The following is a 15,978-nucleotide window of genomic DNA, read 5'->3' as shown; positions in this document are numbered from 1 at the left end:
TCGGATAATCGTACACAAAATGTTTTCATAAATTAAGTAATTCTTGAAGTTTCGTAATTTTCTTTATGCTCGACCATGCCGAAATTTAGTAATTATACACCTGGTGGCAGCCCTTTAATGGACCTCATTAAAGTACACCTATTCATTAAAGTTCAGGTGTTCCACCAATCAGAAAACACCATTGTAGCAATATGAAAGCGCAATTATCGATTATTCTCGGAAATGCAATCGAAAGACAACTAGCGAAACGTCACGGAGGCTGGAAATCCAATACTGTCGCAGAAGGTTATGTTCTGTTACTATAATAATTAGCGTTAGTTGTAAATAATATTCAAATAAATTCAATTTGTCACCTCGTTTTTCAATGTCTAAACCAATTTCAAGGTTATATCAAGATTAATGTTCATTTTACTCTCTAGATTATATCAAGGTCAGTGACATTTGTTCCTCGGAAAAAATCAATACTTTCGCGTCTGCGCACATCTCACAATTTACGAGATATTGCACAAGGTCAGTTCCGCTCTCCAGTCAGATAAGAATAACATGAATACTTATGAATAATTTCAAGTTAGAAATATGGTCGAGCATAAAAAGCCGTATGAAACTTGCCTATAATGGTAATTAAGACGCTCGTATGAAAATTATGAAACTCGCTTGCGCTCGTTTCATAAACATACTCGCTTCTTAATTACTACCATTATAGGCTCGTTGCATAATGTACTATTGTGGCCTTGTGTTTAATATGGGCTTTTAAGGGCTAAGGAAACTTCTTGTGAAGGTTATCTGTGGAAAGATGGGAATAGTACATAGAGATCTCGTGTTGTAGGTTTACATATTTTATAAACTTTATCTTTATCTCTTATTAAATTGCGCACAGCTGTAAAGCCAATGTCATATTCTGATGCCAGATAGCCATAGTTTCTTTCTCAAACTTCTAAATTATTTGCACTTTCTTTCAATACCGGTACTTAGCAAAACACGTTTTATTTTCACACCCATAGAAGACATTTTGCATAGAAGTTAAACAGTACGGCCACTCGAACAGTAGGACGAGGACTGACTGGTGCACGGATTTGCAATTGTGTGAAAGTTCTTGGAGTCATTTCTTTGAAAGCAGATAGGGACTATTTACAAGTTGGGAAAAACAACCCCTCTAACGAGTAAAAGTTTCTGTTCTGTTGCCAGCAGTGGTGATTTTCTACTACATATTACTGCGATGTACCAAAGTACTTATGATACTTCCGTGCAGGAAATCTGCGTTACCACATGATGAAGGATGGGTGGAGAGGAGAAAAATTCTCTCCAGCACTGGGACTCAGACCCGGGTTTTTGGTTCTAAGTGCAGACTCTTAATCCACTAAGGCAAACCAGATTCCAGTTCCAATGCCGGCTTGAATCCTCTCAGTTTAAGTTCCACCTCTTAGTTTCCCTCTGCACACATAATGTGTTGGACATTGTGCCACTGTCACACATCTGTAACATAGTGCAGAGGGTTGGCCACTAGAGGGAACCTAAGAGGTGGGGCTTAAACTGCGAGGATTCAATCCGGTATCGGAACTGGAATCCGGTGTGGCTTAGTAGTAGATAAAGCGTCAGCACATAGAACTGAAAACCCGGGTTGGAGTCCCGGTACCAGAGAGAATTTTTCTCCGCTCCACCCATCATCCTTCATTCCTACTACATACTGTTGTAATGATAAAGCATTGTAATAACCCTCTCTAGAAAAAACACGTAATAATATAATGTACAGCATTTCATACTTTTTCTATAGCAAAATAACAGAGGGAGATAAAGAATCAGATCATCCACTGATCGGATAATAGGGTGACAGATAACCGAGGTTCTACCGAACTAAACAAAGGGGTTTCAGGCCACCTTTATCAGTCACTTTGAATTGAACTGAATTGAAAGAGGTGAATTAGGAGGACAAATTTAAAAGGTACGCAAAACGCGTCCTTGCAAGGGGTTCGGGGCTGCAAGAAACTAAATATGTGAGCTCCAAGCCTGTTGGCCACTTGTCTCACTCCGGGTTACGCTGCTCCACTGAAGGAGCTCTAGAAAATTTTGAAGGGGAAACCGAAAATGGACGTAACCTCTTAGGTACCACATATGCGAGGGGGCGGAAATGTGATCAAAGTGATCACGGGACGGGACGAGGAGATGGCTGGTGTAGATCTGCACATTGAAATGAACTGTGTCATTTAGTGCAGGAGGAGTCGAGAAGACTCTGTCGTCTGTTGTTCGATGACAAGGCAAGTGAAGACCGTCAGGAGAGACGCCGTGAATTCTGAATCTCCAAATTGAAAGGTTCCCTGTCCTTTCGCAATGCGACTACATGAGTGACCTTGCACATGTATTACATAATTGTATAGGCTCTGAACTAGGGCATTAAGTTGTTTGTTAGAAAAAAGGGGGACTTATGCGGAAGGGCATATAGGTCCGTGGCCCATTTCTCTTAGGGCTCATCCCGACATTTGTCTTACGTCTTAGGAAAACCACGGAATTACCAGTCACTTCCTATTCATGAAATTTATTGCTTTGAAGGTAGATGTTTCTGCAGACTAATTGTCTTGCGAGATTTTAGAACCAAGGAAGGTCACACAAATTTATAAAAAAAAAAAAAAACTAGCTGAAAGCATCCAGCATTGCCTAAGTTTTTTTTTTTTTTTTGACATACAGAGAATTCGGCAACTGAACTATAGAAAACCAAAATGAATTACTGTCTTTACTAAGCTTTCCTCGTCCCTAAAGATAAATCTTTACATAGCGTCACTTACATGAATTAATGACCTTCTTAGCCAAAACACCTGCGAGGGTTAACTCAATTTAAAACAGCTAAAGATCAGGCACCGAAAAGACAAAAATATCATGTACCTTACATTCAACTGCTTTTGTTTTTAATTAGCATTGTCTTGAAGTTTAGCTAAACAAAAACATATCCCTCAGTCCCTTTACGTCCGTTTAGCATTGGCTTAATGTTTTACATTGATCTAAAGTTGTGCTGATATTATGGCGGTATAGTAAGTCAACAAGCTGAAGTGCATTTGGGGCCTTATAAAAATGGATTTTTCGAAATGTTATGTGGATTAAGTGAAAGAGTATATTAATATCCTATCAGTAGTAAGGTTACTGTTACTTTTTATATAAATTACCGTGTCATAGAAATAGTGTTAAGTTGGGTCGTACAGCTTTCACAATTAAAATTTAAATATTAAGTGATCAGAAATATGCGTATGATATATTCATTTATTTCCAGTCATGTTTTCCTGATGGCTATCTGAATCAATCAGTTAAGAATAATTAAAAATAGCGTTGAAAAAAAGACAGCAGGTTTCACTGTAGTATAAAGCTAATCCTGATTGTATTTGTGTGTCCGATAGTATGAGGAATTTTCTTATTTGAGTTCTTTAACAGAGATATTTCAATAATAAAAACGATTAAGAATTTAAAACATGAAAGCACATCTTCCAAAAAACGATTATATTAAGTAATGGCCATACAATAGATAATTAAAATAATACATTTTAATCCTTTAAACTTAGAAAAGACGAAATAATACTTAAAAAGAGAGAGAGAGAGAGATAAGTGTGCATGTTATACATAGATTTAAAAGTCATATTTACTAATCTAAAAAATATGAAATTCTGTTTCATATTACTATTTCAACAAATAAAAATAACGGCATCCCTCTTCCACACTATGGAGGAACAGCTTCTTGCTTTCATGACTTTGGTACTAGAATGAGGTTTGCGTGCACCGACAATCTTTTACCCTCGGGTACTCAATTTGACAAGAGGCTCATGGCCGTTCTGGAAGTTTCGTAAACGAGAAAAGTCCCAATACCATCTGGGATTGAACCCAGGACCTTGCTCTATCAACTGAGCTATCTTGCCGCCATTTCAATAAATAACCTACTGCACACATAATACCACTGAATTGTAAACCCATCTGTAAGAGATGTAACGTAAGTTTCGAAAAGGCACAGGGTTGTAACCAACATTTACAGTTCCTGTTCTACATTTTCACTAGATAAACAAAATAGACATGGGACAGAACATTTTAATGGTCCTTTTCTGCTAATAGTAAAATATTAATGAACATCAACGAAAAGCATCACACTGTTCCTACTTGTACTTTAAACCACATGAATTAATTCCTAATGAAAATCTAAATTGCTTTTTAGAAACAATGACACTTTTGCACAAATCTCAATAAAAACCTCAAATATTTCAATAAGATTTAGAGTATATTTAGACAAAATTAACAGACTTAACCTATTTACCCAACAACGAAATAGCTAGAAACTTAAGGCGACGTGCTACTGAAAATAGTCGAATTTTGACAGATTTCATCCTTTTTTTTTATTTTTGCGCTAAAAATGTACGGTTTTATGAGAAGTATTTTCGTGGAAATTTTATCTCAAATCTTAATTATAAGTATACTATGTTAATGCACGAGTTATGTATAACCAAAAGTTTAAATTTAATTATCTCAAGAAACAAATTTTCAATGACAAGTAGGTCTATTCATTTTATTTCTCAGTGGTTAAATCTAGAGTGATGAAACTTGGCATAGTTATTCATTAATATCTATGTTGTGAAATGGAGCATTTGATTGGCTGTACCCAGCATAGTTTTATTACTAAAGAATTATACATAAAACACTATTATTTCTTTTATTAATGTTTGAACATTAAAGAAATTACATTTTTTTATAAATGAACAAATTAGAGCAGGACATTACTAATGCTCCATTGCACAATATGCAGGGTAGTCTTAAAAAAATTAGTTAAAAAATAATAATTTTTTTTTAGAAATAGGATTTTTACTAAGAAAATTTAAAAAAAATAAGGTCAATTTTTGTTTAAGTATGTATGAGAAAAGATGATTATGTCTCGTGACGAGAATATTGTACGAAATGGAAATATAAAAATTGGAGATTTATCTTTTCAAGAGGTGGAGAAGTTCAAATATCTTTGAGCGACAGTAACAAATATAAATGATACTCGGGAGGAAATTAAACACAGAAGAAATATGGGAAATGCCTGTTATTATTCGGTTGAGAAGCTCTTATCATCCAGTCTGCTGTCAAAAAATCTGAAAGTTAGAATTTTTAAAACAGTTATATTACCGGTTGTTCTGTATGGTTGTGAAACTTTGGACTCTCACTTTGAGAGAGGAACATAGGTTAAGGGTGTTTGAGAATAAGGTGCTTAGGAAAATATTTGGGGCTAAGAGGGATGAAGTTACAGGAGAATGGAGAAAGTTACACAACGCAGAACTGCACGCATTGTATTCTTCACCTGACATAATTAGGAACATTAAATCCAGACGTTTGAGATGGGCAGGGCATGTAGCACGTATGGGCGAATCCAGAAATGCATATAGAGTGTTAGTTGGGAGACCGGAGGGAAAAAGACCTTTAGGGAGGCCGAGACGTAGATGGGAGGATAATATTAAAATGGATTTGAGGGAGGTGGGATATGATGATAGAGACTGGATTAATCTTGCTCAGGATAGGGACCATTGGTGGGCTTATGTGAGGGCGGCAATGAACCTCCGGGTTCCTTAAAAGCCAGTAAGTAAGTATGTATGAGAAAAGACTGAAATATATGTGTGATTATGATATTAATATGCATATTTAGTAAAAAATTTCAACTCTGTAGCTAAAAAATTGTGGATGTTAGAAATTTAAGTAGTGCATAGCCTTGACATCAGATAGGCCTATGCTACCTAGTTTTGACATTTCTTAGATTTCATGTACATGCACGACATAAAGTATAGCCACAAAATCAAATGGTTCAACATTTCGTGCACCACCCTGTATTTAAGCATTCTAAATTACATGCTATATTACTCTGGTAGGATGGCAAGCTGAACTGCTCTCATGCACCCGAAGTTCGAGAACTGATAAAATATATGTCTGTAGTAATTACGTGACGAAAATGAACTCAAATGAGAAAATTCAATGTTTTAGTACTGAACTTGCTTATAATAATAGTGTGTGAGTATGAAGCATTAAGTATGTTCCCTGAAATAGCAGGCCCTTCTTTATTTTCCGTAGCACAGTTTATATTTCTATAGCAATACTCTATACTTAATTTAATTTTGAGAAATGTACGATCGTTTTTACATATTTATCTATCATAAAGAACGCATCTTACTGCATTTTAGTGCTCACCTACGTGCATCATCTCTCTTTTAGAAGATTGGTACAGGAAGCAATAGGACTTTTCTCCTGTGCTTGGCTTTAAATGTTTGTGCCTTTTTATTTAATTTTTATTTTGAGTGATGAACAGTTTGGAATGCACTATATACACAATTTTGTATAGACATAAGTTCATATTAAGTGATTTTACCAAGTGTCTGGATCAATATAATCAGATAGTAGCCTAGACCAAATTCTGCATAAATTTCGAAAGGAAGAAACAAAAATATAAAACACATTAGCCTTTCACAGACGAGTTGCCAGATTTCGGTTCAGACAATAAAGAATATATTCAAATCAAGCTTTCAGGTATAGCTCCCTGTAAAGTTCATTTGAATAATTTTGAGGGAAAAATTGTTCAAATCAACTTTACAGGGAGTTATACCTGAAAGCTTGATTTGCATAATACACGTCACTGTTCGTTAACAGAAAACCACAATTTAAGTCACACAGAGTTAGTGTGCACTCAATGTTGGTTGCCTGACGGTTGTCAGCTCACTCTGAGGTCTGTGGATATAGGGGGAAAATTGGATCGGTGTTGGGTAGAGTTCCTGAGTAGCTCAGTTGGTAGAGCATTGGTACGTTTAACCAAAGGTTCTGGGTTCGATACCCGGCCCCGGAACAATTTTTCCCTCAAAATTATTCAAGAATATATTCATTCATTCATTATCATTGAATGATAAAGCTTATCATTACACATACCGGTTACTGTAGTAGGCAGTAATTTTATTTCAATAATTAGCACACTGAGTCAAGGTCTGTGAAATTATCCACCATTTACATTCTTCCAAATTTTTTTATTTGCTGCATCACAATATTTTCACTGCCAGAGCTCTCCACCTGCTCTGGCTCCCACCCAAAGGATATGCAGGGTGGATGGTAACCTCTGCACCAAAATGAAACTGGTAATAGATCATGAGGAGAGATTTGAAAAATCTAAATAAGTTTTTTTCTCTAATATTCACCATTTTAGAGGAAATCATTATGTTTCTATGAAGCATTTGGCAACATAACTACTACTGCAATAACTCTATCAAGCACAGTCTGCACTCCTTACCTTCCCCTCCCCCTCTGCTGAACTTAATCAGTAATGCGCGACAGTGCACTGCATTGAAAAATTAATTTTAATGATTTTCGTAATTATTCAATTTAAATTCATGGCTAAACTGTTTGATATGCAAAAAAAAGATTAAAGACATTAGCTGTTCAGAATATTTTTACCTATCTGCTTGTATAGCAATCAGCCATTTTTCTTGGACCATTACCGCAATAGAGCGCTGCAAACATTGGGCAAAGACTATTTTTTTCCTGCTTAACAGTGCTTCATCGAACAAAAAGTGTAATAAAAGTTTTCTTATATTTAACATGTAGAATCATCTCTTAAATTTCGGTGCATCGGTCCCCTTCCACCCTGTATAACACAAAATAACGAGTATCACTCTAAACATTGTGAAACTCATCTTCTCTGTCTGTTCATGGAGAAATCTATAAATTTGAACAGTATTTTCTACTACCCAGAATGCATTTAACAATAATTATTGCTTTGAACTAAAAATTCTTAATTTGACACTATTTCTTATGTACTAAAAAATATCACTAAAAATCCTTAGGGTGCTATGCATAGACATTTCGCTAGCCCGCGCTACGAGCGTGCTAAACTAGCCCCGGCTATCGACTGGTTACTTGTACGGGATTCATATCATATCATATCGCTAACACTGGTTTATGAATACGAAAAATGGTAGTTCACTGATCATCCACCAGAAGCCCGTGCTAAAAATGTCTATGAATATGGCCCTTTGAGCCTATTTTCAGTAGCCTACACTACCAATTTGAGCAATTTTATCATTATGGATTTTAATAAGCACATGTTGCTTCCTAAAGTAAAATTTGTTATATTTTAAGTGCATATGGTACTTTTTAGATGAATTGACTGGGAAATATTGAGTGTGAAGTTGTTTTTTCTTTTCGATATCGGGAATACAAAATATATATATATATATATATATATATATATTTTTTTTTTTTTCTTTGTAAAAATCTCGAAGTAGATTTTTAACCAATGAAATACTTTCCTTGCAATTCGTACAATAGGGTGGTATTCATAGACATTTCGCAGCACGCGCTACGAGCGTACTAAGCTATCCCCGGCTATCCACTGGTTACTAGTACAGAATTCAAATCATATCCTATCGCTAACACTGGTTTATGAATACGAAAAACGCTGATAATCCACCGAAAACCCGCGCTAAAAATGTTTATGAATACGGTTCATAATGATTAAGTAAAAGAGTTATTATACATTATGGGAGATTTCACATTATTATGAGTGTGAGACTGTGCTATAAATTACACATCAGTTTCAAAATTTGAAGTCCTCGAGCTACTATAATAGTTTTCAATTTAATTTAGTGTTATTGCCAATGCAATCAGTATGAGCCAGAGTTGTCAAAAGTCGAAAACGTCACAATTTTAAAATTGATATAGAAACGTTCTGGTTGGATGATCGAAAAGGTTAGAAAATTCCAGATCATTTTAAGTACCGGTACATCGAATTATTTAATAAAAACGTAATTTGAAAAGTGGATTTAGTCATCTTGATTTTCTTCATTCAGATTATGACAAACCAAATACATATAAGTGCGATAAATGGAAAGTAAATTACGTTTCTTAATGTAAACCTATATCGAATAACGTCATTCTCCTGCAATGAGACAAAAGTAAACTACCTAGGCTACTAATGATAAGAACTACATAGCCTTAAATTTAATGCTTTGTTAGTGGTAAAGCATTGCCCACTAAACATCTCTGTGCATAATATTGCATTCCATTTTCTTGTCATAGCTAACAACTTTCTTAATTTTTGTACCAGTCCTGCCCCACAATATGGTGAATTGCCACGCAGTGAATACAAATATGGCAATAATGGTCCCACTAGTTACTACAATAACGGACCATACAGACAACCACCAGCAAACTGGCAACCTCCACATCAACCATCTGTTCAGGGTAAGTCGTAAAACAATCTATGCTTAAATATTACCGCACAAAACTGGGTGAATGTTACTTATGTCCCAGCCACTATAGGAACTTGGTAAAATCCTTGAAAATGTCTTGGATTTATAGTATTGATTAGTAGAAATTAATGTGATCACTGGGAGAGCTGTAAGCTCACCCAACCCACCCTAATCAAAAAATCGAAAAATCGAAAGAGAATTGTGAGGACAAATTTAAAAGGTACGCAAAACGCGTCCTTGCAAGGGGTTGGGGGCTGTACAAAACTAAATATGTGAGGTCCAAGCCTGTTGGCCACTAGTCTCACTCCGGGTTACGCTGCTCCACTGAAGGAGCTCTAGAAAATTTTGAAGGGGAAGCCGAAATTGGACGTAACCTCTTAGGTACCACATACGCGAGGGGGACTGAGATTTGATCAAGTGATCACGGAACGGGGCGAGGAGGAGTTGGCTGGTGTTTGCCATTAGGATGGCGAGACGCCGTCATCTGTTGTTCGATGACAAAGCATGTGAAGGCCGTCAGAAGAAGCGCCGCGAAATTTAAATCTGCAATTTGAGAGGTCCCTGTCCTTTCAAATTGCGAATAATTGAGTGACCTCGTATATTTAATAGACAATTTATAGGTTCTGAACTAGGGCATACGTCGTTTACAAGAAAGGGATATATATATGGGGAAGAGTATATAGGTCCGTGGCCCATTTCTAATAGGGCTCATCCCGACATTTGTCTTACGCCTGAGGAAAACCACGGAATACCTTAGGCAGGATGAGTTGTCTCATATATAAGAGACTAGCCCACCCTAAATTCGTACCTTACTTATATATGAAAATCGTCGTGCGTCAATGAAGAATACGGGTATATTTCGTTAATGTAACAGTGGGTTTCAGTGTCGCCAACATAGTGATAATACTACACACCTAATCAAACCTAACCTAACCTCTCTCATAATACTACACACCTAATCAAACCTAACCTAAACTCTCTCATAATACTACACACCTAATCAAACCTAACCTAAACTCTCTCATAATACTACACACCTAATCAAACCTAACCTAAACTCTCTCATAATACTACACATCTAATCAAACCTAACCTAACCTCTCTCATAATACTACACACCTAATCAAACCTAACCTAACCTATCACATGATACACACCTAATCTAACCTAACCTGTCACATAATACTATACACCTGTAGTAACATTTCTCACATTTAGTATCATTCCGTTTGCACATATTGCTGGCCCTGCTACTCATATTGGTAGCCATCTAGTGGAAGTGGTTCGTAATTCCAGGGAGAAAATATGGCGACTTTCATAATAATTACATTTAGTTCGTTCAGTCTATGTTTTGTGATATATTAAATGTGTTAATGTAGTGATAATTCCATAGATATAGTACAATAAGAATTGAAATGTATCGTGGCTATGATAAAAGTATTGAAAATTAGTTTATAGCGCCACATTGGCAGTGATAAAAGTGTGCAATATCCGTTCAGTGGCCGGTGGATACTCTACATTGACCCAAAACTGTGAGAAAAGGTATTAATTTTGAGAAAAAAGATGTATACAGTAAGCAAATAACCTGGTAATCACATTATGTAGGTAGATCACTATAACACATGTGTAAGAGAAAGATCATCTGAAATACTTTGCATGTATTAACGAGAAACTTGGTAACAGGAATTTATAAATAGGATCCATGGTGAAAGGTTATCCAGAAGATCCAGGCCTTCATTTTCCGTTTGTTGGCTAGAGGGATAAACTCACTGTCTTGTAAAAAAAAAAAAAAAAAAAAAAAACTTCCGCAGACTATAGTCTTTGCGTTTGATTTGCGTGATTTAAGGAGAGACAGAACTGGATATCTAAGAAATAGGGAACTGTGTTGTCTTCTGACAAACCAACAGTTGCTCTCTAATCAGCCATAAGGAGTTACTAAGCCGAGACATGAAAAACACGGTACAAATCGGAATTTCTGTTGATTCAAATACAGAAGAATGGGGACTCTTGTTGGTATGGAGGTGATCGAATGCTAAATGTTTGAAAAGGTTTCGTGAACTCTGCAAAATATGTGGACATTCTGCACTGCAAGCTCCACTCTAAGAAGAAATCGTTTGGAAGGCGGAATATATAGATGTTTCAGCTAGATGCTAGACAATGTACCATACTACGAAGGAATGCTATGTTGCAAAGTATGAAGTAATTAAATACTGACAAATGTACATGTGGCTAACATAAAGTGTTTCAAATTTTTTCTGTTAAATGGATCAATAAAACTAAATGCTGATTTTTTCAAATAACATTAAAGGAGATGGAGCTTTGAGATTGCGTCATGGATGGGATTCTGATGTACCCCACTCATGGGGTCACTCAGCAGCACTGATATTTCGAATGGAATGATAAAGTATTTTTGGAAATTCTAGTTATCCTAAAAAAATCGGGCAACTTTTGTTTGAAACATTTTTTTTCTAAAGTGAGATCTTAAGGGGGAGGTACACCATTGGCCTGCAAAAATTTAATGACATTTATTTCTTTTGTATCTCAGCTGCTATGAAAGCTAAATGAACAAAATTTTTCATGCTTAATATACATCAATCAATCAAACTCCTGTATCATAAGGCATTCACAAAGTGCCTCCATCGGACCCAATTTGTAGCCAACTTCTTCACTTCGCTCCATGTTTTCCCCTCCCTAGCAATTTCCTCCAAAACTGTTCTCTTCCATGTATTTTTTGGCCTTTCTCTTGTTCTACTACCCTGGGGGTTCCAATCCAAAGCCATTCTTTCTACTGCTCCATCTTCTTTCCTGATTGTGTGCCCTATCCAATTCCACTTTCGTCTTTTGATTTCTATTGTGATTTCTTTCTGATTTTTTATCTTCCACAGTTCTGAGTTTGTGATTATATCTGGCCATCTAATTTTTAAGATTCTTCGTAAACATCTATTAACAAATTTTTGCACTTTATTTTGTATAATTTTACTTGTTTTCCATGTCTCACAACCATATAATAGGAATGATTCACATTACTGTTAAAGATTTTAATTTTTGTAGATCTAGATATAATATAAGATTTCCATATTGGGTACAACTGGACATATGCACTATTTGCATTTTTATTCGGTTCTTTACATCCTCAAAGGCTCCACCATCCTTTTAATATACATATATTACACTTTATAGAACACTATTCAGAATATTAAAGTAGCTAATAATTACCTGTAAAGATAATATCAAACTTGTAGAATTTATTACAAATGTAAAGCATTTACAAAATAAAATATACAATTAATTAAATATCTGCGTGATTAATTTACTGAACAGTTACGGTAATGAGTAATTAATATAAATTCGCTCAGTAAGTCCAACAAAGATAATTGTATCCCTGTTTCTTCCAATAGATCTCAACTCGTTGTTATGTTTCCATGGTTACCAAGTATGTTTGCTGTTATGTTCATGTTCCCATCGTGAATGATGGTATGACTTCTTGATTTTACCGTAACGTTTATATTCTTAAGTTAACGCTTACGTTATGTTTAATTTTCATTGTGAATGCGCCTTAACAAAGTTAATTGTACCGGTATCCCTATTTCTTCCAATAGATCTTAACTCAATGCCTGGGCTGGAGGACTTAGCTTCACGTATGAATGATAATGAGAGAAATGCCAAGATGGGCTCAGATGGAATGCGAGGATACAATAACCAACCCATACCCCCCGACTATTACTACGAGGACAGCCAGGAGGGAAGATTCCACGCAGTTCATCCCCATGAAGCTGACGCCCCCCACCAGCATCCACCGAGTCACACGATGCCTCAAGGAGAGCAGGAGAGCATTGCAGATGGAGCCACCCCAGTCAAGGTGCAGTATTCCGTGTTATATGTGAGACAAGTGTACAAGCTATTGAGAAGTAAGGATATAACTGGACAGAGTTATGCAATAAGAGACCAAGCGCCAAAAATCTGTTTCGAGATGCAAATCAAGCTTTCAAGTATAACTCCCTGTAAAGTTGATTTGAATAATTTCGAGGGAAAAATTGTTCCGGTGCCAGGCATCGAACCCGGGACCTTTGGTTTAACGTACCAACGCTCTACCAACTGCCCTAACCGGGAACTCTACCAGACACCGATCCAGAAACAGAAAACCACAATTTAAGTCACACAGAGTTAGTGTGCACTCATTGTTGGTTGCTTGACGGTTGTCAGCCCACTTTGAGGTCTGTAGATATAGAGGGAAAAATTGGATCGGTGTCTGGTAGAGTTCCCCGGTAGCTCGGTTGATAGAGCGTTGGTACGTTAAACCAAGGTCCCAGGTTCGATGCCTGGCCCAGAACAATTTTTCCCTCGAAATCTGTTTCGAGATATTGGCCACTGAAATAAATATGTTTTTTTTTTATAAAACATTTTATGCAAGAAGTATCATAACATTCATACTATTACAAAAATTAGCACAAATAATACCAAAAAAGGCTAAACGATTTTTAATAAGAGACCAGCAGTTGAATTAATATTTCAAAGCAAAATAAATAAATGAATTTTATGCAATAAACGAATTTTTGCTTATAAATAGCAGCAAAATTCAGATATCGCATTCTTGATTTAAATTAGCCTGCCATCAACAGATTTGTGCAAATATCTCACTTTTTCAAATGGTCGGTTGGTCTATTATTGCGTAACTCCGTCCAATTATAAATAGCAGCACACACCCACCCATCTATTCATCCATCCATCCACTCACCCATCCATCCATCCAACTATCCACCTACCCAACCACTCACCCACCCATCTATTCATCCATCCATCCATTCACCCATCCATCCATCCAACTATCCACCTACCCAACCACTCACCCACCCATCTATTCATCCATCCATCCACTCACCCATCCATCCAACTATCCACCTACCCAACCACTCACCCACCCATCTATTCATCCATCCATCCACTCACCCATCCATCCATCCAACTATCTACCTACCCAACCACTCACCCATCTATTTATTCATCCATCCACTCACCCATCCATCCATCCAACTATCTACCTACCCAACCACTCACCCATCTATTTATTCATCCATCCACTCACCCATCCATCCATCCACTCACCCATCCATCCATCCAACTATCCACCTACTCAACCACTCACCCACCCATCTATTCATCCATCCATCCACTCACCCATCCATCCATCCAACTATCCACCTACCCAACCACTCACCCACCCATCTAATCATCCATCTATCCACTCACCCATCCATCCATCCAACTATCCACCTACCCAACCACTCACCCACCCATCTATTCATCCATCCATCCACTCACTCACCCATCCATCCATCCATCCAACTATCCACCTACCCAACCACTCACCCACCCATCTATTCATCCATCCATCCACTCACCCATCCATCCATCCAACTATCCACCTACCCAACCACTCACCCACCCATCTATTCATCCATCCATCCACTCACCCATCCATCCATCCAACTATCCACCTACCCAACCACTCACCCACCCATCTATTCATCCATCCATCCACTCACCCATCCATCCATCCAACTATCCACCTACCCAACCACTCACCCACCCATCTATTCATCCATCCATCCACTCACCCATCCATCTATCCAACTATCCACCTACCCAACCACTCACCCACCCATCTATTCATCCATCCATCCACTCACCCATCCATCCATCCATCCAACTATCCACCTACTCAACCACTCACCCACCCATCTATTCATCCATCCATCCACTCACCCATCCATCCATCCAACCATCCACTCACCCATCCATTCATCCAACTATCCACCTACCCAACCACTCACCCACCCATCTATTCATCCATCCATCCACTCACCCATCCATCCATCCAAATATCCACCTACCCAACCACTCACCCACCCATCTATTCATCCATCCATCCACTCACCCATCCATCCATCCAACTATCCATCTACCCAACCACTCACCCACCCATCTATTCATCCATCCATCCATCCATCCATCCAACTATCCACCTACCCAACCACTCACCCATCTATTTATTCATCCATCCACTCACCCATCCATCCATCCAACTATCTACCTACCCAACCACTCACCCATCTATTTATTCATCCATCCACTCACCCATCCATCCATCCACTCACCCATCCATCCATCCAACTATCCACCTACTCAACCACTCACCCACCCATCAATTCATCCATCCACTCACCCATCCATCCATCCAACTATCCACCTACCCAACCACTCACCCACCCATCTAATCATCCATCCATCCACTCACCTATCCATCCATCCAACTATCCACCTACCCAACCACTCACCCACCCATCTATTCATCCATCCATCCGTCCAACTATCCACCTACCCAACCACTCACCCATCCATCTATTCATCCATCCATCCACTCACCCAACCATCCATCCAACTATCCACCTACCCAACCACTCACCCACCCATCTATTCATCCATCCATCCACTCACCCATCCATCCATCCAAATATCCACCTACCCAACCACTCACCCACCCATCTATTCATCCATCCATCCACTCACCCATCCATCCAACTATCCACCTACCCAACCACTCACCCACCCATCTATTCATCCATCCATCCACTCACCCATCCATCCATCCAACTATCCACCTACCCAACCACTCACCCACCCATCTATTCATCCATACATCCACTCACCCATCCATCCATCCAACTTTCCACCTACCCAACCACTCACCCATCCA

The 15,978-nt window shown here is 37.9% G+C and overlaps 1 protein-coding gene across 5 annotated transcripts in view; it reads left to right on the top strand.

Moving 5' to 3' along the window:
* The window catches only part of LOC138700327 (uncharacterized), a 327,656-nt gene that overhangs the window by 298,877 nt on the left and 12,801 nt on the right, over window positions 1-15,978 (top strand). For all 5 annotated transcript variants that reach the window (XM_069826878.1, XM_069826876.1, XM_069826875.1 and 2 more), the window contains 2 exons: window positions 9,080-9,216; window positions 12,824-13,083. In XM_069826878.1, coding sequence (XP_069682979.1) covers window positions 9,080-9,216; window positions 12,824-13,083 — 397 coding nt within the window. The remainder of the gene's footprint in view (window positions 1-9,079; window positions 9,217-12,823; window positions 13,084-15,978) is intronic.

The sequence above is a fragment of the Periplaneta americana genome, chromosome 5 (genome assembly GCF_040183065.1).
Source record: "Periplaneta americana isolate PAMFEO1 chromosome 5, P.americana_PAMFEO1_priV1, whole genome shotgun sequence".
In the NCBI taxonomy this organism is placed as follows: domain Eukaryota; kingdom Metazoa; phylum Arthropoda; class Insecta; order Blattodea; family Blattidae; genus Periplaneta; species Periplaneta americana.
The sequence above is the reverse complement of the archived record's forward strand: the minus strand, read 5'-3'. Positions and strand labels throughout refer to the sequence as shown.